Source organism: Vanellus vanellus (genome assembly GCF_965231255.1).
Source record: "Vanellus vanellus genome assembly, chromosome: 1".
Lineage (NCBI taxonomy): Eukaryota > Metazoa > Chordata > Aves > Charadriiformes > Charadriidae > Vanellus > Vanellus vanellus.
Genome location: NC_138905.1, coordinates 12,340,058 through 12,367,600, shown reverse-complemented (window position 1 = coordinate 12,367,600; position 27,543 = coordinate 12,340,058). Strand labels below are relative to the sequence as shown.

Sequence of the window (27,543 nt, the reverse complement as noted above, 5' to 3'; positions counted from 1 at the left end):
ACATATGTCTGTCGTACCAAGATGAAGATTCTTCTCATTACATGCAGATGAAGAATCAAAACACCAGAATCTGCTGTCTCATTATGGCAAAGAAGTTGCCTTTTACTATTTTTTTTATAAACCTAATGGATGATAGCTGTCTGCCAGGAAAGCTGTTGGGAGGCCATCAAAAATGATCTCCACTGCAGTTGTTCCTTTTTGGTATAAGGAGATTCATACACATTACTTGAATGTGCATACAGACGCTGTTTAGGTATGTGTAAGTTAGAATCACAGACGCATTAAAATTGTAGAGGCATGGTAGGTAAACTGGCAGATATCAGCTGATAGATGTCCATGGTGTTTGATCAAGATACTGGCATGCTCCCTTGGGTACACGGGCTTTGGAAAATACAATGTTCAGTAAGACCTGGAATGTGTAAGTGTCGTTAAAACATTTCTCACACACAGCGGTACAGTAGAAAAATACTTCCCTCTTGCATGAAGGTGCAACGCTGAGATGAGCATTTCAGTCTGCACCTCAAGACTTTTAGAGGTACTGCTCTCATACGGTCAAGGTTTATACCCTGAGAGGGTGTGGGCAGACAGCCTGATAGCAAGGCTTAGGCAAAGGGGGGAGAAGTCCATGTCAGAGTCTGACAGCTGAGAAAAGGAATTGTGAAAGGCAGACTGGTGAAAAACTAAGTAGAAAACCACTAACAGAGCAGAGTGCAGCATAGAAGAAGCAGTTGCCAGAAGCTGGAGGGACTGAGCATTTGTATGTCTGTAATCCTGTGGCTGTTACTATCCAGAGAGTCTTGGGAGTGTCCTGCTGAATCCTCTCCAATACCTTTTTGGGAATCTGATAAGTGACTATTGTTACCTTTTGCCTAAAACAGAGAAGCCTGAGTATAATTAGACGGAGGGTGTGCACTCCGCCACAAGCATGCCCGGGGTGTTTCATGTTGTGATGGCATGTTTACAATTCTGTAATCTTTACCCTGTGTAATTTTAAGGATTGTTTTTAAACGCTAAACGCTAATGAGTGCCCTGACTTCTCAAAGCGTAACAAAGAAGTGAAGGATACATCCCATATCCTTTCTAGCTGTTGTGGGATGGAAGGGCGGGCACAGGACTGGTTTTGGTAGTCCAGTATGCCTGCTCGGCCCCTGAACCTGCCTGCCTCTGCATTCAGGGAAGTCTGAGCTGTTCCCAGCCTCATCTCGGATCCTCTCTCAGTTCTGGTGCAGGTAAGTGGAGGACGAGGTTTACTTTTCCTTATCGGGCACATCTGCTTCTTTGTGTACAGGTGAAGCTGTTCAATATTCATTTTCTTAGGAGTGGGAGGACTTCAAAAAGAGTGCTGAATGACAGCTGGGCAGGGAAAAGGTATGGCAGGAATACCATGGGCTTTACTGTTCTGAGGCTTTAGGAAGGAACACAAACAAGAACATATTACAGGATTAAGTTACCAAACTTAAATTATTATTTATAATTAACCTTTTCAGGTAAGATTCATCCATGTCCCAAAGAGCACTGATAAATCTGGCTTCCAGTTGCAACCAGCTTTTTCAGGCAGAGGGAGAAGAAGAGAAGTAAGAGAAGAAAGAAAAAAGTATCATGCGACACATCGGGAAACATTAATGTTAATGGCAGGGGACAAGGACAGAATTGATGGAAAGCTGTAAATTCTGGAAGTGGGGAAAAAAACTAGAGGCTAATCCAATGGGGGAGGAGACAGACCAGAGGAGGTGGTTGGTGGAGGAGTGACTGCTGAGATGATAGGGTGGAAGGTGGGAGAGATACACGGAGAGCTGGAGGAGGGAGGAGATTCTTGGGGAAGAAACAGGAGTAAAAGGAAGCACATGTAGAGAAGAAGGCAGAAGGGAAGTCTGGCAACAAGCTGGAGGCTGCAGCTGCAAAAGCCACACAGGAAGCAATCAACGGGACTCCAAGAAGACCAAAGGTAGAACAACAGCTTTACATAAGAGGATAGGTCAGAAAATATCAAGATTAATGGAAATTTCAGGAATATTTTTGTTTCCTTCCTTTCCCGTGTCGCTTCATGTTCTAACTAACTTTAGAGAAGGAGAAATTTCACAGAAAGCCAGGCAAAGAGATTTATGCCATGGGATGGCTCTTGAGTCAGTACATGTGGGATGTAGCTTTATAGCTCCTGTCGTACTGACTCACCTCAGGGTCCTGTTAACGCTCTGGGTGAGCTTTTATCTTAATTATGAAAGGCCTTGGCAGACAGGCTGCTCACTGTTGCTATTTGCCGTAACTGTCTAGAAGGAGGTGCGTCAATCTGCCATTCAAATAAAAGAAATTAATACAGTGCTTAAAACTTTAATACTTTAATGGTTCTTAAAAAGTACTTTAAATAGTTCATCACTGCTATGGTAAAAGGCATCTAGCAAGGATCCAAAAGGGCGGGCAGAAAAACTAATAGCGCTGTCACTTGGCTCAGATGTTTGTTTAGACAACAAAGTTCTGAACCAAAGCCTGTGGAAATCATTAGAAAGACCCCCATGAATTGGAACAGCTGTTTTCACAGCTGTGATGCCTCATTCTGACCTGCCTCTGTGCTACATGTAAATATGTATAATAAGCCCAAATCTGAAGAGTTGTCTCTAGTATGAAACTCCTTACCTGGCTTCCAGTGTGTTGTGAGGATTAACTGGGATTAGACTATGTTTGCAAAGAGTTACTGCAAAGAGCAAAGTCAAATAGGGTTGCTCTGGATTGGCACCAGGGACCTGATACATTGCCTCCAAGTGCTGGGCTATCCCAGAGGGTAAGGGCATCAGAGGCTGAGGCTGGTGTTGAGAGGATTTCTTAGAGCTGGTCTTGCTTGCAAAGCGTAAGCGTAAAAGAGCGTTATCTTTGTCTTATAATTCCTTATCACTCGCGACAGCTTAGCTATCAAGGAGTTTAAAAGGTCTCTGCAACTTTCTATTTGTCTTTGTGGCCGAGGGAAGATCCACTGCCTGGCAGGGCGCTGGGCAGCCGGGGTTGCTATGGGGTTGCTACAGCAACTTGATTTTTCCGTGAATAAGGAGCTAACTTAGCAGGCTCTTCTGCAGCTCTCCAGCTCCTGGTGGGAAGAGTAGTGAGAGCAGCTCTCCCTCCACACAGGGATGTGACCCTGCTCCTGAACTAAATCAGTTTCTCAGCGCGCAGGTGGACGTTGTATTCGTTTCTTGCGAGCATAATATTGCATCTTATTGCTAGCAAAATGCTCTGACGTGCCAGAATTATTAAAAGCAAAGACAGATGCCATTCAGCCTCTGTTTCCTGTCTGTTTATAACTCTAAGAAGAGCCCATTTACTGAAATTTAGAAAGAGTAAATATACTGATAATCAAATTATTGCACTTGCATATTAATATCTTGGTAATATTTAATAGATTGTGAATACTTCACTGTTCATTTCGATTAACAATTAATATAGTCACATTTTAAGCTGTAACATAAGTATAGCAATTTGTGAATCATTGTCTTACATATAAAGGCCTATCATATAAAAGAGTATATACATTTATTATCAAAAATAAATATGAATGAAGAGAAATATTAAATGTACACCAGATCATAAAATGCATGTTTTATAAGTGTGTTACAAATGAACATCTGAAAATACTGTAGTAATTATTAATTACAGGAAAAGGCATATATGTTCATTTCTGTGTCAATTTAAATTATAATTCACGTCTAGTAAAGATGTTGCTGTAACATAATTTTTTTTTTTTTTTTTTACTTGGCAAAAATGTCCTATTCATAAAAAATGTGTAGTCTCTAGTTGTCTAGTTTTGGGGATTTTTTTTCTGTCCTCAAGTGATATTTCAGAAGGATTTATGTAATTGGCAAAACCAGGAAATTGTAGTTTTTTTCAGTTAAATTATTATATTTTGGAAGTAATTTTTGTATAACTTATAGTTACATGCCTATTTCCGTAACATGGTTTCATTTGAAAGAATAATGCCATATCTTGGCATCAGAAAATGACATAATCTGAGAAGTTCGGCGTATCTATGAGTTGCCTGCTTTGTTCACTTCCAGGGCACAGAAATCACTACTAGTACTTTTTTCTACAGCCTTTTTCTTCATAGTTGTTAATGTTTCTTAATATGGAATAGCACTACACAATTTTTCCTTATCTCTCACAACCTCCAGCTGCTGCCAAGGTATCTTTCGTAGCAAGGGCGATTTTATTTTTCAGTTGGGGTTTTTTATGTGTGCGTGCTATCTGTGTTTTATACTTTCATTGTACTTATTAAATAACTTCTCAAGAGAAATATGAAAATATGATTTTTTTTTCATGCACACACGAGTAGCGCATTAACACTTTGAATAAAGAAGAGAAAAAGCATCCTATGGTATAAGAAAATTTGTATAATAAAGTTTTTGTATTATAAAATAATTTAAATAAAGCCTAGCTCACCATATCCTTAGGGAAAGGCTACAAAAGGTGACTCCATGGCAGTCAGCTCACATTTTCTTGAAACTGTCTGAGTATTTCTTCCTCACCCAGACTGGTAGGCAGGACCCACACGGTCTGTACATCTGCTGCCAGCTGGAGGGGACAAACTGCTTTTCCGAGAGTGTTTCCATTAGCTCCATGCTGCCACTGCTATAGTCTGTGAGATTTCCCTTCAAGGGAGAAGGCTTAATCCGGAAAGGCTTTGGCCTATATTAATTCTCCAGATGATTTTCTATGTTGCTCTTCCTTTTGGTAAAAACATACGTCTGGCCGGCAGAGGCCTCGATCTCCTGATACTACCCCAACCTCCGATTCTCAAAGTTGGGCCGGGAACATGGGGCTGCTTCAGTAAAGCTTTCTTCTTGTCATGGCCTGATGAAAAGCAGTTGTTTTTTGTTTTGGTTTTTTTGTTTGTTTGTTTGTTTGTTTGTTTGTTTGTTTGTTTCTTTTCTTTTTTTTTTTTTATGACAGTAGGTTCACAGTTTGTCTTTAATGCCTTGTGTTTGAGGTGACAGACAGTTGTTGGGAAGACCAGCATGTAGCTCAGACCAAGGACATGTCTCCAGGTCTGGAACATATGAACTGAAAGAAAAGGATGTCAATTGTTAGGGAAGTCGCATTCTCTTGAGAAGTCACCAAAAAGTTGACCTTAAACTTACCTCTTCATTAATTGGAAAAATCACCTATCTGTATGTTGTTCTTAATTATTACACCAACAAAATTATGGTGTAGCTGGCAGGCAAAAGCTGACATAAGGACTACCCAGTCATTCCTCAAAGCCACTGCCATTGTCTGGGATGATTCATTATGGCAACTATTTCTCAACCAGGTATTGCACCAGTGAAGGAGTTTTGAATTACTCCATTATTCTGTGACTTCTGAGCCAAGGAGGAGAGTTTTGCAAGAAGTGGAATATATCCAAGTAGGGACAAGATTTATTAAATTTCTCTTGACTTTCAGAAGATGTCTGCTTTCAAAATTTTTTCCCTTGCCATCGAAGCCTCCTCTCTGTGCCCTCCTTAGCTTTCAGTGGGAAACATCTCTAGCATTAATAGACTGAACCAGCATTAACAGACTGACCCAGCCCTTTAGGTAACAGATTTTTATAGCTCTTTGCTGCTTCAGGCTCACACAGAAGTCTAAGTTATTATATTACACTTTCTGTATTGGGTTCAGTTCTACGAAGTTCCTTCCTATCCGCGTTCTGAGTGACTCTGATTCTTCCACTCCTGTGGGCTCATGTGAAAGTCCACTCTATCCCTGCCTCTCTTGTGCTTTCTTCACCCGATCCCCCTGCTAAAATGACCTGAAAAAAATTTTTAAGTGATTTTGAGTACTGAGAAAAGCATCAGTTTATGCATGCCTCAGTCAGTGAAGAAGAGCCCCAAATAAATATTTCCAGGGAAAAAAATGAACCAAAACAGCTGGTGGGTCTTTTTTTCCCTTAAAGAACCTAGTTACAGTTTGACAGAGAAACTCATCACTGACAGGAGCCAAATATATCACGCTCTTTCCACTGTACTGCTGCCAAGTTGGCTTTAGCCAATAGTATTTTAGGATGTTTTCCGTATCATCAGAACACATTGAGAATCACAAGGGATGGCACATTAGGTCCTAACACTTCACAGAGCTGGGAAAACTACATCTGGGAGTCTTTAGTAGGTAATGAAGAAGCTCCACAGCAGTTTGGAATGAGTCTTCCAAGCTCTTGTGATGAGAAATCAGGTATTAAGGCATGTTTGGGAGGATCTTTTTTCAGGGGGCTGAAGACTGTTTGATATGAGTAGTTGGAGTATGCCTCAAGGCATACACTGGAAAGTCTTGAAGGCCAACACATTTGCAGTAAAAGTCTGTGATGCGAGGTAGCCAAAAAAATGCTACACCATGTCTGCAATCTTTGGCCAAACTTTCCATTAAAGTCAGGTGGTAAATATTTTGAAGTTTTCTCATTGCATTTTCTTCTTACTTCAAAGCTTGTTTGCACTTACCTGAACCTTTTTTTAGCTGTCCTGGTATAGCTGGTACAGTGCACTGACAAGGGGAGGAACTGCAAGACTGTTTTGGAGAGTTTGAGTGGAATTGTTCTAACGTTAACCTTCTAAAAGTTAGATGTCTAATTTAAGTGAGTAATTTAGACCCTCTGCAGTTCATGGAGAGACATCAGTACCTCCAAACGATATGATACATTGTTGTCAAAGACAAGCATTTAAGGAAGAAGGGATGACTCTGCAGATGTACTCATAACTCTCCACTGAGAGGAGAGGAAACCAATTCATCTTCTTTAACCTACTTTTTACCTGGATAAATCTATTTGCAACAAATATTTGTAATTAACTTTAAACAAGAAAAGAATTAGTGCTGTGAAACTGTCTTTTTTTTTTTCAGGTCCTTAGAGATAAGATATTAAAAGCAAAACTGAAACAACTGAAATATCTTGATACTTCGTTCTTTTAAAGTGAGGTGACTCCTCCTGTTATATAACTCTGTTCTATCTCATGGCTTTTGGAAAATAACCTTTGGAAAGGTGGTACAAAGAGGTAGTCACAATGAGAGTAGCTGGGACAAAGACAGTGAACATAGGATTTAGGAAAAAAATATTACTTCTATATTATTATTTTTATAATTTGGGTAGTATACATTCAAATTCTTTATAGGCAGTACTTGAAGACAGGCCATGTTCACTCTAGGGGAGCCTCTTATGCAATAGAAGTGAAGTAAATTGTTGAGGCTGGTCTGGATGGATAGCTCATGGGCTGCTTCTTATGTATTATGGGATGTTGTGATACACAGAAGGTTTTCATTTCCTTTGGGAATCAAACTACCTTTCATGAATACAAAATTTCACTCCCTATAAAGGAACACCTCCTAGTATCTCCAATACATGCAGAGGGGCAGAAGTCTCATCAAGCTGGTGGCATATTGCACATTTTCTTCTGTAGATGATTCATCTTCATTGTTCTCCTCCTCAGTAGAACTAAGTGCATATGAGTGAACATGAGTGTGTTGAGTCAGAAATAGCTTATTTGGGGACAGGAGGCATGTGTTCTCATTTTTTGTGGGTTTTTTTTGAATCTTTCACTACTGAGCAAGATACAGTCCTTCTTGTGGGACTTAATAACTGGAGAAGCCAGAGGACCACAGGCAACAGGATTTTGGGTAGGGAGTGTAGAAGCCACATAAGATGATGCTAATAGAATAAGACAGATAAATAGTACGTCCATGCTCTTACTTACCATAGAAAGGAGGTAAACATAATTCCTCACACCTTGATTTCAAAATAGGAAGATTACCCAAAAGATTATAGAGAATCATGTTTTGAATGCTGAGAACGTTAACCTCATCTTCTGCCCCAGGGCTTGGCATTTTACCTAACAATTAGAAGGTTAGTTTTGATTTTTTTTGAAATGTTAGTGTCCTCTGAAAAATTCAGCGGGTGCACAAGCAGACACAGGAGTTTCCTGGAGTTTTCTAATTTGCTTGCTAACCTCAGCTAACATTGGCTAACATCTCCACATCTGACAAGGGATTAATGTTAAGAGTAGTTTTTACAAATCTCATAATAGGCAGGTAAAGAAAAACTGCAAGTGCCGTGACTGTGGAAACACGGGAACATAAGATCGTGCTGTGCTGTACTGTACATCAGAGAATTCCCACAGGAATGTGGGAACATTTATGTGGGCATCCTCAAAATACAAATTATATGTACCATAAAGGCACGTCATCCCCTGATGTAAGGGATCTTAACATAAAAAGAAAGGGAGGGCATTGAGGGTTTAGGAATCTCAGGGCATATAAAAAGATGATGTCTTCTCATTTATTCCCTCGGTGTTTAGAAAGCACCCCAAAGAAAGTGATTTCCCAAAGGTCCCACTATGAGATGACTAGAAAAGCCAGGAATCACACTTATCTCTTCAGCATTTTCTCAGTAGTATGTTTATTCCAGGAAATGTGGGTGGACTTCATTTGGTGTTAACAACTGCATTTGTCTTTTTCTGCTTCCTGCGGTTTTCTGTGTCTTTATCGAGCACGTGAGTGTCATTTACGCTATTTGTCTTTCTCAACAGTTTCTCCTTGTGGGGTGTTTTGTCTGTTGTTGCACCACTGGGGACTCGGATGAAGTACATAATTTTTTCCTTGTTCTGTCATCGCCCTTTGGTTTATCCCCTATAATGTTTGAACTCTGATACGAAGCCAGAGAACATAGAAAGACCATTAAGTACTTATAGTTCGGGTTGGTTGTTTTTAAGAAGCAGAAATGGCTTATATCCAGAAAGGCATAGCTTCTCTCCCAGCTTCAAATCCTTCTAGCTGGTTTCTGCAGTTGAACCTGGCAGTCCTCATTTCCCTGCCAAGCACTGCCTGCTAGAAGAGATTTTGCTTATATAGGATGATAATAGGATATCATAAGTCACAAAATGACCTGATACAACTCAGTGTGTATATGTTAAAAATTGAGCTTCATTACATCTGCTTTAGTGCCTTTAGGATTCCAACAAAAAGACAGCAGTAGGTATTACACTGAATCCCATACAACACTGGCAGATAAAATGAGCATGGTAGGGAACACCTCCACGGGCATGTGTGGGTAACTGGAATTGTTTCCTCTTTGAAGAGACAAATCAGCAGTGAAAAAGGCAGTGAAGCCTGGGAGGAAAGCTGGGGCATCCCAAACAAGAGAAGTGTGCTCACATGGTCAAGAAGGCCAACAGCATCCTGGCCTGTATCAGGAAGTGTGGCCAGCAGGACTAGGGCAGTGATCGTCCCCCTGTGCTCGGCACTGGTGAGACCCCACCTCAAGTACTGTGTTCGGTTTTGGGCCCCTCACTACAAGAAAGACACTGAGGTGCTGGAGTGTGTTCAGAGAAGGGCAACAAAGCTGGTGAGGGGTCTGGAGAACAAGTCTTATGAGGAGCAGCTGAGGGAACTGGAGTTGTTTAGCCTGGAGGAAAGGAGGCTGAGGAGAGACCTTGTCGCTCTCTAAAACTACCTGAAAGAAGGCTGTAGTGAGGTGGGGGTTGACATCTTCTCCCAAGTAGAACATAATAGGACAAGAGGAAATGGCCGCAAGTTACACCAGGGGAGGTTTAGATTGGATATTAAGAAGAAGTTCTTCACAGAAAGAGTTGTTAAGCTCTGGAACAGGCTGTGCAGGGAAGTGGTGGAGTTGCCATCCCTGGAGGTATTTAAAAGACAGGTAGACGTGGTGCTTAGGGACACGGTTTAGTGGTGGTTTTGGCAGTGTGAGGTTGATGGTTGGACTTGATGACCTTAAAGGTTCCTTCCAACCTAGACAATCCTATGATTGTATCATCCTCAGGAGAGCATCATACAAAGAGATATCCAATGGAAATAATTAATGATAATATTTGTAAAAGTAGCACATGGGAAGCATAGTGTGGAGGACTGCTTCTTTCAGCAGTTACACTCCATTCTTTAATTAGATAATAGAGGAAAGCACATTGACTCCAATTTTAAAGGATGTGAAACTGGAGTTAGTCAGGGTCACCTACTTTCCCTGGCAGCAAGCTTTGTACAAAGACTGTCCTACAGGTTGCTTTCAAAGGATCAGGCTCACTTTCACTCTTGCTTTCACTAGTAGGAGATAAAACCTCAAACTCATTAATATTCATCCACCTTAGATTTACTCAGCAGAAGTAGATTAGAAGAAGGGAGCTTCTTCCACAAAAGCTGAACTTTCAAATAGGGCAATATCAAAACCAGAACAATGCCGAAACACATAGCAAATACCAAACATGTGGATCACAAACTATTCCATGCTATACCCTGAATGTCTGGACCTAAGAATCTGTTTTTTAGGAATATTTTCTCTCTTACAATTAAATAAGCCAAATATAAATCACTTCCTCTTGCTGCTGCCAGAAAAAAATCTTTTAAAGCAATCCATTCATTTAATTCACCCGGGATGAGGAGGTATTTAAAAAATATTTGTGCAAAATCTTGCCAAACTGATTATTGTTTATTATTAGTAGACACTGCTGGGGTGACACTTTGGTCTACACAGATGTCAGTGTAAAAATAACTGATTTTTAGATACATCAAGAAAAAGAAGCTTCTGGGATGAAGTTCATTGAACTTGCAGCAAAAGGGGAAGAGACTTAGTGCTTTGTGAGGAAATGTTGTAATCCAACCTGTGAAAAAAAAATCTTTTAAAAATATTCTGACATTTCCTGATTTTTATTACTTGAAAAAATACTATCACGATGATTAAGCTGTAAAGGTGTTTAGCCTGTATTTTAGCAGAGAATGACTGCAGTAGTAAGGCTTTATTTATACAGCAGAGCACGCTATATAGCAAAGAATATTTAAAAATATTCTTGATCTTAAAGAAGATATCAGGAACTGGTTAGTCATAACTTGCTAATATGAGCAGTTTTAGAGCAAATGGACATTAGAGAAGTGACCAGGAACCAAATAAGTAAGTTACCCTTTAGTCTCCTTGACCTTTGACTCACTTGGCTCAAAATTTGACAAAGATTGCAGCTGCTAAGTATATTACCACGAGATGTAGGTAGTGGCTTTTAGTCAGACTGTAAAAATAACGCGCCCCCCCACCCCCCCACCCCCACCCCCAGCACCAATACAACTTAACTTTTTCTTCTGGCAAAAAGATAAAGAGGGAACTGACGTCTCTTGGAATATATAAACACTCCCTCAGAGTTTCGAGGCTATGTGCTTGGTGGGGAGATTTAGCTACTTGCCTTCTCGTAACTTGATGCAAGTCATGTGTTAAGCACTTGCACGTTCAGCTGAAAAGTCAGTTGCCCTTATTCAAGGTGAGTCATACGATACGTTTAAAATCAGAGGGTTTTCCTCAGAAATACTTTTAAAATCAATGGATGGAAAACTCTTGAAAATATTTATTTGTAATATAAAATAAAATGGCAGGTTTTTGCAAAGCTTTTTGCAAGAAACAGTGAAATGTTACATGTATTAGTGAAACGCTTCATTACTGTGTTAGCAATGGTATTTTATGTTCTGTATTGCTGGCTTTCCCAATTGCAGCTGTCTTTTGATATTTAATATTCTTGAAACTACAGTTCTGGAGTCAAGTGAATTTATAAGAAATGAATCTTTTAAAAGTGATATTTGTAGCGTTGACTGTTGCAGATTAAAAGCTCAAAACTATAATTTCAAAGTATGTCAAAGATTAAAAAAAAAAAAGCAGAAATAACCTCTTCCCTGCAAATGTGTGTCTTAATAATTTCAGGACTTTTAATCCCACCATGTGACCTTGGATAAATTGTAATTATGTTTAAAGAAATACCATGGGTTTGGGTTGTAACTCTTAACAGGAATTTTCAAAACTCATTTTAATTTTCACTATGCACACTGCTTCTTCCCCATGTAGTGGCTCTCATTTGGGGCAATAAATCCGATTCTCTGTCAGAACTGAAGTAATGCCATGTCAAGCAATGTTTAAAAATTACTATTAGAGCTGGAAAAATCATTGAGAAAATACAGATAAAATTCTTTGATTTTTATAAGGGCTTTCTTTAAACTGACATGTAGGGAAGTTAAGGTATGGAACAAAAAGTTTAATAACATTTTGCATCTTTCCTCCTATTCAGTTGCTAATAAGTTGTCTTTTCAGACATTTTAACGGACCATTTCCATTGTCAATATTCTAGTAACGACATTTGAAACAATATTAAAAACTACATACCCTGCGCTCTAGAATGGGGTAAAAATTCTTATTAATCCTGTAGTCAAATCTAAGTTTAAATGATACTATAGTCTCATAGACAATATCTAATTTTGTTATGGTGCTTTCTATTCTGCTTAAGGTAAATAATTTTTGCTCAAATATGAATTTCCATACACAACTGCATTTTTATTGGAAATTTCTACTTTAATCTTCATTTTTTACATTCAGTTGTGATAGCTTGTTGACTTCTTTGTGAAATTGAGTGTAATGTTGTGAGTGCTCTTCATTGCAGTTGTGTAATGGATAATTTCAATTGCATAAATTGAGATATGTCTAGACTGCTATTGCATTGTGTTTGGTGGGAGAAGGGTGAATATTTTACAATTTGCAAAAGCTTGGGATAGACACAAGTTATTAGCAGCCAGTTGCTTTCCAGCTGTTTATTGCTAGTGCTCATGAGAGGTACTTAGTCTGCCTAACCAAAAAAATCCATTGGAACAGCTTGTAGAAACTTAGATGGAAATGCATTTTGGTGCAAAGTGTATTTCTGTTGAATTTGAAAAGCTTCAGTATGTAAGCCAAGAAAAAGTTTGACAATGCCTAAAACCCCTTTTTAAACACTTATGGAAGAAATAAAATTTAAAATGTGTATTTCCACACTTTTAAAAGAAATTTGCTAGAACAGATGTCACTGGGGAAAAAATCAACTTGAAACACATACTTTTCAGAATTTGATTTCATTGAAAGTTTCTGCTCCTCCTTAGATTTTCTACGAGGTGTAAAAGCAGTCCGTTTTTTAAATACCCACACCACTTATCCAATGAGTTGCACACCCATATTACAGTTCTTCTTTTGCCACACTAAAGATGCTAATCTGAACACATATATAAAGATATGAGAGTTGGTCCTAGTGACTTTCACTTAAAAGTTCTTCAAGTCTGATGAATTTCTAACTTGAGTTTGCTTTGAAATTTGCCATTAGCCATGTTATGCATCCATCCACTGTATCAAAGAGCCTTTAATAACTCAGTGCTTTTATAATTCAGTCAAGTCATCTTTCAGTTATATTTGTGAAAAGTGCAACAAGTTGCAAGAAAAGTTTGGGAAATTTCTTTTTTTTCTTAATGTTACCCCTTTGATGAGTTTCTGTTGCTGTTCTTGGCAAAGGCACAGAGCTGGTAGAGAGGAAAACAACTAATTAACCCCGCAGTTCAAATAAGGTGTACCTCCTCCAGCAGAAAAGCCAGGTTTACAGATGTAAGGAGACTCTTCTCAGTCCCTAGTAAAAATAAAAAAAAAATTAGCCAAGTCTGGTTTCTTTCTTGGTCCCTTATATGTACAGGTAAAGCAATCAAAGGGTAAAGTTTTGTTGTGGGAACCACAAGGAATGACCTGGTGGCAGGTGGATGGACTGGCTGACTTCTATAGGAAAGGTATTTTTCTGTGATTGGAAGTAGTCTTTTGGTCATTCTGCTTGCAAGTATCCAAGGAGAAATTATTAAAATACCAAACAAGCTCAAATGTACAGCAATAGGCCTTGCGAATGGCGAGGGAGCCATAAACTGCTGCTAGTGCAAGAGCAGGCAAAAACTGGGTTTCCAATGCAGATGAAAGGAGTGGTCTGGGCTCAGGTATGGACATGATATAATTGTGAGTTTGGTAGGACATGGTAGGACACATCATTAGCCTGCTGACCATGGTACCTTATATGTCAGTGCATGCCGTATGTGTTCTTTTTTTTTAATAAAAGGACCTCATAACTGCATTTACGAAAATAAAACACATGCTATTCCTACACCTGCTTTACTATTTAGAAATTCATGAAGATTTTTTATCCCTTAAATCCACATGAGTAAAGTGGGAATTCAGGTTGAGTTCTCCTTCTGCTCAATCTTTCTGTTTTCCTTTGCTCTCTGTGTTTGTCCTTGAATGCGTAATTAACTCTGCAACTAATAGCAGCTTTAAAATTGATTTAGAGATGACCACATGTTAACAAACAGAAACTGGTAAGAATAAAAAGGATATAGACAATGATATCTAAAACAGAAAACAGCAGATTTTCCATTAGCTGGAGGTCTAAAGCCCATAACAAACTTGCAAATGTTGTGGATGTGATTAATTCCTGAGCAAGAAGAAATTGCAAATTAGGCAGCTCTTCATCTCAGTTATTCACAAACAATAACAAAGAGGAAAAAATATCACTGGGAGCTTATGTTTTACCATAGCTCTCAACACTGGTATCACTCTGATTTTCTTTACAACCCCTTTCACTAGGGGCCGGATCGTAAGCTATGTGAGCATATATTACCAGCAACTGTTGTTTTCCAATGAGTAGTTGCAGACTTTTTTTTTTCTTCCTGAGACTGAATGATTTTGAAATATAAGGTGTTACATCTTTCAGCGATCAAAATCTAGACTCCCTTTAAGAAGTCTACCTTTCTGTAAGGCAAATGGGATTGATGAAACTGGGTGATGATAAGAATGCCTCTCTAAAAGGATAATCCAGCCATGCCTTTGTCATGAAGTTGCTGAAACAAAGTTTTATCCCTTTAGTAGTAGACTGTGCACTGACAGAGATCTGGAGAGACAGATTTCTTGTACATGCCTCCCATTAGAAGCTGCCATTCCCACCAAGGTGCTGATGGACCTTGAGGACTTTCTTACTGGCACAGTGCAGAAACAGCCTGGGTAGCTCACACTCACGGTGTAAACTCCTGGTTTTGCCTGAAGTGGGAGCCATGGGCACTGCAGGCTGTGACAAAAGCAGAGTGCTATAACCTCCTCCTTTGGCACAGACAGATTTTAGAGAAGGTGCTTGCCTCAGGAAGAGTGTCAGCTGAATAGTAATTATGTCAGTTTGCCCTAATGCAACAGAGCCAAAAAAAAAAACACCCAAACAATTTGCAAAGTACATGCAACTTTTTTTTTTTTTTTTTTTTTTCTTGGCACTGGTTGCTACTGGCTGGCTGGTTTTGACATGTTATCTTCCTACCTGCTTCACCTCATGCACTTTGTACTTTGAGCTTTGGAATGCGATTTTTGTTCACTCTCTCCTTATATTAGCAGCTTCTCTCAGGAAGATCGGTGAGTCTGTTGGGACCAACAAGTGAGCAAAAACATCAAGCCTTACAGCAAGGATATTTTTACATTGTCTGTCTGCACCCTGACAAAGAAGAGGAATGGTCTGTAACAGGAACTGTGGGCTTCTCGCTGGGGCCGTCATCGGTGCTGTGCTGGCTATCTTCGGTGGAGTTCTGATACCGCTTGGCGATAACCTAATAGGCAAAGCAATAAAAAAGGTACAAGTTTTTTCTTTTTTTTTTAAAATATATATGGTTTGTGGTTATTGAATAGTAATTATTTCTAAATCTTGTGTTCTGTTTCTGCTTTTTTCCTTTTTTTTTTTTTTTAATTAAACCTATTTTTTGTAATATATGCGATCCAAACTGCTCTGGGAATAGATGCTGCAGCAATATTTTTTTAATGTATTAATTATATTTTCATCTTTACTTGCTTGCTGTCTTTTATGCGTCACATGAGAAGCCAAAATATTGTTTTCAAGATGTGTTTTCAGTAATGTAATTTAAACATTTTTTTTATATTTCTTTTTATTATGTTTGTTTCTAATTTTTTTTTTCCCCATGATGATCCACTTACTTATTTTTCTGCTTTTTTTTTTCTTATTTGGTACTGACTCCATGCACTTATATTTAAGTACTGCAAAAAATCTAAACAAACTTCTGATGCTTCAGAAGCTAATCCTTCACTGACATGCATTCAGCTCACATCTGTGACTATATGATCCAAGTCAATGTTCTCCACAAGGCTACAGGATCTGATTGTATACATCTCCTTGACTCAAGGAGTGTGAAGAAGAATTGGAGTGTTGTAGACCTGGCAGACAATATTTTTCTGATTTTTTACATAATTTTATTTCTTTAAAAACTAGTTTTGTCTTTCAAGGCAAATAGAAAGTTAAATTGTTAAATCTTGGGTGAAAAGGGTGTATAACTGAAGGTCTAAACCATGGAGTAATCTGGAATGAAAGACCATGGAAGCCCTGAGCTCTCTGCTGTGGAGCCATGGAGTCCCCTTGGGGTCACTGCAGCCAAGGTTGGCTCTCCTACAGTAAAAAATCTAGAAACCTTAAGGTCTTTGGCTGCCGGTTAGGCCTCTTAACAATCTGCTGTGGCACTGAAGACTGTGGAGATCTTGGAGACATACCTATTCAAAGGCCCTTCTGGATGACTGCCTTTAACTCAACAGCTGTTGATGTCAGTTGAGGAGGTGGATATATGAATCGCCGCGAAATATTAAACTGCCTGTTGAGGCCCTGTCTAGATTCTACCATCACTTTTTAAAAAAATTGAAGAAAATTGGCTTCTGCATGACATTGTCAGCAAACTTAATGAAAACCTAAATATAGAGAAATATTCCTATTTTCATTGTATTTTTCATGAAATTTTCATGTTTATAGAGAATAAAAAAAAAATCTGACTAGATAATGTCTCACCCACCTTGCAACATATTATAAAAAAGCCATACTCTCTATATTTGAAAATAATTTTAATTTATTGACATATTGAGAAAATGGCAGGTTTTCTAAAAAGCTTATAGTTTTAAAAGTGCATATTTCCTTACATTAAGTGTTTACTTTGAGTTAATCCAGAGTTTTGTCTTCTGCCATTAAGTATTTTCAAAGCAAATTACACATATTGGCAATTTTATGTGTTCATCTGTTTATTTATAATAATGAACCTGTTATGCAGCATGGTTTGCAAATGTCTGCATATGAAACTATACCTGCATGAGTTCTTAGTGGCAAAGTATTAGACAGAGTAATTTTTTCCCCAACCTCTTTATAATTTCCTGCATTGTGATCATGTTTCAGATGCTTGTACCTGTTTCAAGGCAGCTTGTTTGACATATGTAAAGAGGAAAATTTGTACCAGTATTCATGCAAAACAGAAAAGAGTAAATTTGGAGAGGCTTTATTTATAGTTATATATAGATATTTACAGGTAGTTTTTTCCTAAGCAGAAGTCATACTAGATGATTTTTTTTTTTCTATTTATCATGCTGACTTTTTAGTGGGATGATGAGACTGTAAGACAATTCCTTTTCAGAAAAGATATGCCAAGGTGCAACAGCTGACGTATGTCATCGGTTCGGCAGATGCTCAAAAGGGACTTGAGTCTAACTAATTCTGATTAACCTGTGTTGATGAAAGGGCTAGTAAGAAAAACAAATATTTGTTATTCACTGCAGTTATATTTAAGATAAATATAGAGCTGACTGTAAAGGAAACAGGTCTGCTGAGCAGAGCATGCTGAAAATATTTTTTTTTCTGAAATCTTTCACTTTTGGAAATGTCATTTTTAAGGAAATCTTTGGTAGAAACAGCTAGATTTAAATGACAACTTTATTTGGAATTTCTCAAGAACAGAGACTCTAGGACAGTAAACAACCTAGTGAGCAAGATGTTCTCTCAGATGTGGCCTGTAAGCATTTGTATTTCCATTTGGACTCATGAGGCAAATCCTGAACTTGGGTCCTCACCCATTTGGTGAAAACAAATGTCAAAATGACACGTTTTTTATAAAAGGGAAAAACTGTTTCAAATATCACCATTATATGCAAAATCATGTTTTAAATTCTGCACAGTCCAAAGCTTGAAAAAAGACCCCTAGTTGTCCTTCCATCTATCCTACCCCAGAGTAAATCCCAGTTCTTTGCACAAGTTGACAGCAACACAATAAGATCAGATCTACAGTTCTAGAGTAAATAAAATTTGCTATAAAATGTTATTGCTGGATTACAGAAACAAATGTTGAATATTTTTTTTCTCCCGAATGAATAGTTTTAGCACACTCCATAGTATAACAAGTCAAATTGTCATAAATCAACTTGTTATCAAGGTTGAGTCAAATCCCATTATCATCAATTTGCTCTCCAGCAAGCACGGTTGAGCTTCTTAGCGTCTGCCAATAAATAGGAACAACTTTGATTTAAAAAATCAATGCAATCAATAGTTCCTACCATTCTTGTTCTGCTGACAGCAGAAGCCTGAGCGTGCTTCCCTTAAGCACACACCCTTGCAACTTACCAAACCCTGCCAGCCTAGTTTCTCCTTTATTGCAGTCATTGAGAGATTAGCCTGAGAAAACACTCTGGGACATATTTTGCTGTGAGGTTGCAGACTGCTGTTGCAGCAAAGAGAAAGTGTCTGCAAGTGTATAGACAATCTCAGGTGCCCTTAGAAATTTGGCAGAGACTCTCAGGGTATAGGCTGCTATCTCCCAGCAGGCAGGTGCCATCCTCCACCCATGAACAGCATACGGGTGGACAACCCAAAGTCCATGTAACATGGAACACCAAGATGTCGCCTCTTCATGTGTTCCGGTTTATTAACATACACCTATGCTTCAACACAAAACACATTGCTATGTTTTCTAACCCCGGACTGCATTACCTGTGTCTCACACCTGTTTTGGATAAGCTGCTTCCACTCCTGCCTCCAGCCGGGGGCAGGGTTTTAAAGATTTTCAACATTATATATATTTTCTGAATCTTTTAAAGGCTCTTTAAAGAAGCAATTACTTGAAGAGCACACTCAAAATGACACCACCACCAGCAGCATCTTGGCAGGGATCCACCGAACGGGATTGGTGCTAAGATATTTCAGCTCTGATACTATTCAGGGAAAGGAGACTTCCCTCTTTAAAGGTGCCTTTAAATTTCAGCACCAAAGAGCAAAAATCCTGGTTTCCTCAAACACTGAATCTATCCAGAGGGGAGAAATGTTTTCCCATGAAGGCCTTAGGGGTTTAGAAAACTGTCCTTGTAAGTTAGGAGTGAAACATGAAGGTTTCCGAGTTCTTTATAAAAAGCATTTTGTTTGCAGCTGTCAAAATGTACCTTTTTAACTGGCTCCACACATTTTGGTTGCACATTATCGTGTCTGTTATCATTATTATTAGACATTATCATGTCTAACATTAAAAAAAAAATCAAAGTGAAAGGTAAATTCAAAACAGCGAATCATAAAGCTTTCATCTGATATTGTTGTAAGGAGATATTTTGATGTGGCTCAATTACTACTTTTAGCCTTTCCCTCCCTTAAAACAAGATTATTTATTTAGGCAAAATTCCTGCCATTTCAGCTGTGATAAAACTTTTTTTTCCAGCTAGGTCTGACCACTCAAACCCATTGGTAGCTGATTCATTTGCCAGAAAGATATTTATCAACACTTCTCTAAGAGCTTTTGCTTTCTGCCTGGGAGTATGAGCTCGGGAGGTTAACAGAAGCCACATAAAGTTACTTAATATATTGAACTCGTGATGAATTGGTAATACAGAACGGTGTATGATTTGCCACAATACCTCAGTGCTGCACTCTTTCTGTAGAGTCCTCAGGGTTAGTCTCTGCTATTTTTAGAAATAAAGCTATCAATTTTGGCTGTTATTATATTTAGCCTTCTGTCTCTCAACATATCTGTTATATATTGTTGGCCAAATCATATCTCCTTATCCACTGGAGGCATAGAAAACACTTCTAATTTAAAATTGTTTGTGACTTTCATACACCACTTCTTTATCTAAACTAATGAAACTAGAGCAACTGCTGGTTTTCAGCAGAACATTAAGTGATATAATCACGCATATTCCAGCATTATCAATGGTAAACTTGATTGGCTTCCATTATTTTTTATGATCAAGGACTGAAAAAGGACTAAATCTTTTGATCCAACAAAGACTGAATAGAACGGCTAATAATAAGCTAATAATCATTACTTAAAAAGTAATAAATGGCTATTTGTACTTTCAGCTGCAAAATGGAAGAAGATTATCTGCTTTCCTGGAACTTATTTTATTCAGTTTTACAGAATTGTGTTGTTTGTTTCCTCCAGCTTACATACGCAGCCCAACACATACAACACATAGAGATAAACCAGTAACAACTTTGTGACAGCTCAGAGTATTCATGGCATCTGTCAGTTCCCCGAAAATGGTACCTTTTGTCCATCGGGCCAGATCCTTTGTCAAGACAGGAACTTTGTCTTACGTTTTCTATTTCTTCATCAGAAATCATGATGGCTGAATTTAGCGTAAAGCAACAAAGTGCAGACTGCTCAGCATTTCTTGAATTTATGTATTGCCAATTCACCAGTATTGCCACCACAAATGGGGGAAAAATTGTGTCAGAAGCAAAAGGGGTTAAAGTTCCCATTGATTTCACTCAGTCTTGCACAGTTAGGTCATGAGATGAACTTGACTGTGTAGCAATTGCATACTGTATAGCTACTTTTGCTAACAACAGTTAACTATTTCCTAAGATATTAGAACTGATTTAGGTTGACTAGGGAGTTGAGAAGTGATCCGTATTATCAATTGCAAATTAGGAGTTTCCCAAATCACCCTACCTTTCATAATATCCCAAAGCATGGCAGTGTTGCTTGGGGAATATACAAGTGACCAGCCATAGAGAGGGGTAATATTTAGGGCTGGTCTCACCAGTGATCAGACAGCCAAAACCCCAGGGCTTGCTGGTGTGAGGATATTAGTTTTATTAAATGAAGACATGAATAAAGACAGAGGCAGATTTTCTTCCCCTTTAACCCACCATTTGCACTCTTGAAGTATGTGACAGAGAATCATACGCACCTCCTTTGTGGGAGAAATGTTATTAACAATAATGGCTGAATGCCACCAAAAATAATGATATTGCTCCCTTCCTCCCCCTCCCTCTTTTGTCCTGCTGCTTCCCTTGTTTTAACTCTTATCTGATCCTTCCCCCTACCCACACCACCCAGCCAAGCAGCTCACTCGTAGAAAGGTAACCCAACAGAAAAACAAAAAAAAAAAAAAGGAGCTAATCTTCCTCCAATCCAGTAGGCAGAAACAGCTCTCTGAGGAATGAGAGCTGGCACAGAGGAAGGGAGAGGCACGTGGATCAGGTACTGGGAGTGGCGAGAGCCATCTTGCCCCTTCAGATGTCACTGTCAGGTTGGACCAGTTGTCCTCTTGAAGCATCCCCCAAGAGTGTCCACAGTGGCATTAGCACAGAGTAAATGGTGAGCTGCAAATCCACACAGTAACTCCTTGTGACCTGGCTGTCCCGTGTACTTCGGTCCCAGGGACCTCTTCGTATCATGGCCAAAGCATTTTTTCTCTGTTGGCATTTCCTAAGGGTATAATATGGACATAGTAGTTATTCTTGCATGAAAAATAAATGAGAGCCACCCCACCTCTTTAAGTGGACAGCAGATTTTTTCAAGATTGATAAGAAAGTACATAGTATCGTAAAGTGCAGTCAGGGGCAGTACAGAAAGTACATGAAATGTTTGTCACATAGCCTATAGTCTCAGTTTACATGGAAAGTTGTCCTGGTTGTACTGAAAAACTGGTATAAAGTCCTGCACACTCTTAGCTTTCCCTGCAATAGCAGAGAGAGGATTAGAGGCGAAGATCCACCCTTTGGAAAAAGTAAGATCATTTACATGGAGAAAGCTGTGAGGAAGCATGTTCCTTATATTCTTCCAAGTCAACAAAGTTGTAAGATTTGACTATTGCAGAGTAAACATTTTTCAAAATGCCCCAAATGTCCAAAACCGAAGGCAGGCAGGGGACTATTACTGTGCCTCTCCAGGATGGGAGGAGAGGTCCGACGGCTCAGGCACTCTGAGCAAACTCCGCAGTGGCGGGGGAGTTAGCATATCTGCTGCTCGAACCCCTGGAAAGGGGCTACAAGGGGAGGGAGCAATGGATGTAAGGGAAAACTTTTCAGAAGTAAGTAACACTACTTTAAAATCTATTGTCACAAGGTTGAAACTTCTCTGTTCACCTCTGTGCCTGTGTGTTGTCGACTTCTAGAGAGACTAGGTTGTCCTCTCGACCATATAGCTGCCAGGAATCCTTAACCCTTTTCATATCCCAGTTACGCAGAGGCAGGAGGTTGAATCCTGGCATCTGTCCCCATCCCAGGACCCTGCTGAGTACAGATCACAGACAGACTCTGAGCAGACTGAGTTGTGTCTTTCTTTGTATCAGTCCGCTTCTCCCAGATCCTTTGAGCAATTCTCTGTGGAAACTGCAAAGGTGATTTCCAAATCACATAAGTTTTTCTGTCTTCACCAAGGAGCTGGTCTGCCCCGTGCTGGATCACAGCTGTGGTAGAGTCTTTGGCTTCCTGCGGTTTGCAAAACAAGGCTGAAGAGAATTTAGCTGTTGGATCTGAGTTCAAGACCTCAAGCTGATAACGCATTTGCTGCGCGAAGGTTTCCTTCCCCTCTCACACAAATGCACGTAAATCATAGCAGCTATTCAGACAGCAAGCCCAGTGCTTTACACCACCAGCAGGGCATCTGCAACTCCACCAGGCAAACAGGCTTTCCACAGACAGAGCCCTGTCTGTGGTACGAGTTCTCCAAGGCATGGTATTCATTTCTAAATGCAGTGGTTCTTAATTGGCAGTATCCTTTTTTTTTTGATGGTCCTTGCTAAGAAAACTCTAAAAGCAGCAGCTTAAGCTAGAAAGAAAATCTAGCAACTTGTAATTTAAAACGCTTTTCTTACTATCTGGGGAAATTCCAGCTTTTTAATTCCTGGGACTCTATGAGCTGTGCAAATTAACTAATTAATATTGCACCACTCTAATAACAAAAGTATTTTATATGTTGGATCCAGGCAGCCTAGATTTTTCTTCTATTGAAAAAACTTTTCTGAATTTTTACCACTAAGGGCAAAAGCTACATTGTGCCAGGGCTCTGGGAAAATAACTCAGAAAAAGGCCTGATGTAGACCAGGCAAAGCACGCATTCCCCTGACAATACAGGAAACGTACCTTCAAACTCTCCCTCTCACTGTACAGTCCCAAGGATTGAATAAAGATTTACCATATTGTAGTTGAGTGCCACAAACATAAAGTTGTTGGTTACTCTAGAGTGGTTCCTGACGTCCTGTCTCATCCTTATAGCTGATTTTGCCCTCATTGCCTAGACCTGGGAAACTTTCCTAACAAAATATTATCAAAACTAGAAATATTTCTTAGAAAGTCTCAGTTTTGGTGACATGAGTTTTCTGACAAAAAACAGTCCTGCAAGAACACCATTTGCTTTCTGCAGGTGCAAAATTGCTTATTTCCTGAGTAATGCTCAGAGAGAATTCTCATTTCCTTCCCTGGACTATTTGCAAATGTATGGAAAGTGGTTTATGGATTCTGAAAATCGCTGGGTATCTTTCAGTCACTCAAAGATTTTCTTTTTACAAATAATCAGTGGATTTGGCAAATATTTGGGAACTAAAGCAATGCTTGACCGCAGCAGTAGGAAAGTTTTGCTGCTGGCTGTGATAACAATTATATCAGCTTTGTGGTCACTTATTTTAGGGGGAATCCCGTTTGCTGTCACTGAGCAGGAATGTCAGGCTGCCTTCAAATGTTGGCCAAAAACGTGTGCTGTATGCCTCAACCTGATGATAAAATAGCATTTTTTCCTGTTTGTTTGTGCATCTTCTACAATCATCTGGAAAGCAAATGCAGCTTGTCACTTATTTTCTGTGGTTAATTTTAGCCTTGATTTTTGTCCTTTTAGGAAGCTGTCATTGCAAATGGTACCATTGCTTTTGAAAATTGGCTTGTGCCAGGAAGTTCCGTTTACAGGCAATTTTGGGTTTTCCATGTGCTAAATCCTTCAGATGTACTGGACTTCGGAGCACGTCCAAAACTTGAACAAAGAGGACCGTACACATACAGGTAAGCAAAGCCCCCTGAATACGTGACACCTCATATCAGAAGTTTTGTTAAAGTCAGAGAAAGGTTTGTTGAATTAAAATTTGTTTTTGAAATCCCAGCATCGTATTTTTGTCAGAGTTGATAAAAATGCCTAAATTGCAGCTACACACAGAAATCACAAACACTTTCTGTATTGGGTCTCACATTGGGAAAACACATATAGAAACAGGTAATTGGGTGTGAAGCTGTTTGCTCTTGTGAAAAACGATTGCTCATTAGCAAGGTGTTTGCCACAACAACACGCAGGCACTTTGCATTTGTTGCTCTTCAGTGTTTGCCAACTTTTTACATAGAAGAAAATATGCCAGATACCCCAAACCCAAGAGATTATTTTATCACCCGTGTATCACTCTAATTTAATAATGTTGTTTCTTTGCTCCTTTATGACTTATTTTTAATTTATACCTTTTCTTTTTTCAATGTTTTCCTCTCAAAAGCATTCCTTTTTCTGAATGTACGAGCTAGGGCCCAGGTGCAGCAGTTCATCCCCATTCCGGGAAGCTTTGAATCATTTGCATAATTTTAAATATGATGTTGACATAGGATTAGTTGATGCTTCCTGAGTCATTAAACCCAATACCCGGCTATCACTGACACCCTTGTTATGAAATTGCTTTCCCAAAATGATAAGGTATTTCTTTCTTCTTTTTGGAAATGTATATTATATTTCCAAGATAGTTTGGGGCTGCAACATCTAAAACTGGGGGGCTTTGATGCCAAAAAGATTATTTCTCGCTGCAATACCTGGATTCACAAAGTACCTGGTAAGACATAGGAAATGGTTACACAGAAATCAGGAAACAGCCTATTTTCTCAGAAACAAATCTCTCGCAAAAGCTTAGATGAGACTGTGAGAAATCATGACTATTGCGCTTCTCACTGCTGCAGTCATGCTCACCTGGGATATTGGGTCTACCTGAATCACTGACACTGGGTCTCTCTTTCTCTATCAATCAATCTCTTCCTTGACCTTGAAAATGCAACTGTCCCCAGGGTTCTGTTGGGAAGTGGGAAACCTTGTTGTAAGTCTTTTGTTTCCAGCTAGAAGTAACATCAATGGGAAAACAAATCTCCAAACTCTCAGGGAGGTACTCTGCACATTAGGCTATTAATAAGAATGTCATGCACACAACCCAGTCTTAAGCCAGGAGAAGATTTTGAGTTAAGGCACACCTGCACAGCCAAGCTGGAAGATATGGTGGAGTACCCTGAAGATCCCTTCTGGGATGGAGCTGGGACAAGGTTTGTGGGCCCACAGCATAGACTAAGTCTTATGATGCCTGCTGGATGCTGCCCCCCATTGAGGGGTCAGCAAGAGGATGGGTACTTGAAGAGTTGAGCTAAAGCCAGAACTGCAGCAGCTCAGTGATTTGTACCTTAGTGATCTGCTAACAGGACATGCTTGAGAGGTTGATGAGAATCTCAACCGGAAGGTGGAAGACTGATTATAAATTTCCACATGCATATGAAATGTTATCAAAGTGACTCCCACTATGGATTTAACATGTAATCTGTTTTGTTGTAATGCAGACCTATCAAATCAAAACTTAAAAGTGTTTATTAACCATCTTGAGTCATCCCCTTCTAATTACATGCAACCATGAGAAAGCTTAGAAAAAATATGACAAAACAAACAAACAAACAAAAGATACAAGGTCCATTATTGAAATAAAAATAAAAAAGAAATATTTGTTTTCATTTTAGTATCAAGAAAAAAAATCCATTAGGCACTAAGGAAATATTTCCAAAAGTATAATATTTTACAGAAAATGGAATTTTTACATATATTCACATGAAAAGTTTAGAATCCTTTCAGTGGTTATAAAATGTTCAACATTCATCTACAAAACTGTTCATCAACTTTTCAAAAAATTTCAGTCAGGCATGGTTATGTGTTGTCTTGAAAACCAAATGTTAAAAATATCCTGGTTTTATTTTGTATTTCAAGGGTGCGATATTTACCCAAAGAAAATATCACGGAAAACTCTGATGGCACAATATCCTACATGTTGCCTAATGTTGCTCGTTTTGAACCTGATATGTCTGTTGGGACAGAAAATGATACCATCACGTGCCTCAACCTTGCTGTTGTTGTAAGTAAAGAAACAAAACCATAACGTCCACATTGAAATGTTGAGATACTGGAGGCAATAGTGGAGATGCTAGCATTAGTAATACTGAAACTGTGACAGGATAGATTTCCTCTCTATGAGCTCAGAGTGTCAGCTACACTCGGGATAGTTGTATTACTGTCTTTAAAAAAAAAATAATGATGTGAGGACATATTGGATATATGTTAAGGTTTCCTTATATTCCCAGGGTAATCTTAATGCTAAAAGAAAATTGACTTGTTCTGTCAATGGAAGCAAAGTCATCAGTTTGGATGGGTTGTATCAAAAAACCTCCTCCTAGTCAATTTTAGTGTGGGAATGAATCAAGAGTTTGTGGATGGATTCCCCTCCTGTGTGAGGTACAGCATGAACAGTACAAGATGGATTTACTACACTCTTTCCATAATATCCTCAGTCCTGCTTTGCAGTGGAGGCTGAATTAAAATCCATGCTCGGTGTATGCATGACCTCTCTGCCCCAGCTGTTTGCTCCCCATGCGCCCTCAGCACCACCACAATGGCATCCCCTGGGCTCTCCTGTCCTACTGAGACCTTAGTCCTTCAAAGAAAAGCACAGGAGTGTCCACCTAGAGTAGTGCTAGAGCCTTTTCGGTCCAGATGTTTTTGCTTTGTCACAGGCTGATAACGTCTGCCCTTGATTGATGTTTACAGTTTTCATATTTCTATTCAGCCCTGGTTGTGTTGCCTGATTGTCTTGCACTAACTGGGTGTGTGCATGTGAGTGTTCAGGATCACTGGGAGAGGGTGGTTGTTAGGGGCAGAGTGAAGACATGCTTGGTATTAACAGGATATAGAATCATAAAATCAATCTCAGAATCATAGAAGAGCCCATGTTGGAAGGGACCTCAAAAGATCATCTGATCCAATCTTTTCTGAGAAAGGGACCCTAGATGAGACTTTCTAGAACCGTATCCAATTGCACCTTGAAAACCTCCAGTGATGGGGACTCTACTATATTCCAGTGATTGTTCTCACTGTAAAAAATATCGTTCTTCTATCAGGATAAAACCTTTCCTGGTGCAACTTGTTCCCATTGCCCCTTGTCTTCTCCATGTCGATCCTTGTGAAGACAGAGCCTCCATCCTCTTTCTAGTCACCCTTTAAGTACTGGAATATTGTGATGAAGTCCACCTGAGTCTTTTATTCCCCGGGGAGGAAAGACCTAAGAAATAAAGGGAAATGACCTTATTCAGACCAGATATATTCTGCCTGTGTCCTAACTTGGGCCAGCATCTCTCTTTTGGAAAGCTGTTCTTGCTTTCTGTACTCGGAGTCCTTCATGTCGCCGTGTTAACTAACACTGCGCAGCTCCCACACTTTCGACCATGTAGCTCTTTATGGGTCTAAGAATAGACTCATGCCTGGAAGCAGCCATGTCAGGGGAGATGAGAACAGAGGACCCAAGCCCCATTTTGCCGTTCAGAAACAAACTGGTGTAAACCCAAATTCCCAGAGAGGCTCTGCCTATTTCATCTGAGAGCACTGACTTCATTC

The 27,543-nt window shown here is 39.3% G+C and overlaps 1 protein-coding gene across 5 annotated transcripts in view; it reads left to right on the top strand.

The window, feature by feature from the left end:
• Window positions 1–1,823: 1,823 nt before the first annotated feature.
• Window positions 1,824–27,543, top strand: part of CD36 (CD36 molecule (CD36 blood group)) — a 38,748-nt gene continuing 13,028 nt past the window's right edge. The window contains exons 1-4 of one of the 5 annotated variants that reach the window (XM_082488104.1): window positions 1,824–1,945; window positions 15,194–15,426; window positions 23,719–23,879; window positions 25,867–26,011. In XM_082488104.1, the coding sequence (XP_082344230.1) occupies window positions 15,307–15,426; window positions 23,719–23,879; window positions 25,867–26,011 (426 nt within the window). In that variant the 5' untranslated portion in view covers window positions 1,824–1,945; window positions 15,194–15,306. Of the gene's footprint in view, window positions 1,946–11,138; window positions 11,256–13,684; window positions 13,759–15,190; window positions 15,427–23,718; window positions 23,880–25,866; window positions 26,012–27,543 lie in introns of those variants that run through there. The other 4 variants (XM_082488103.1, XM_082488102.1, XM_082488101.1 and 1 more) reach the window with 4 other exon arrangements.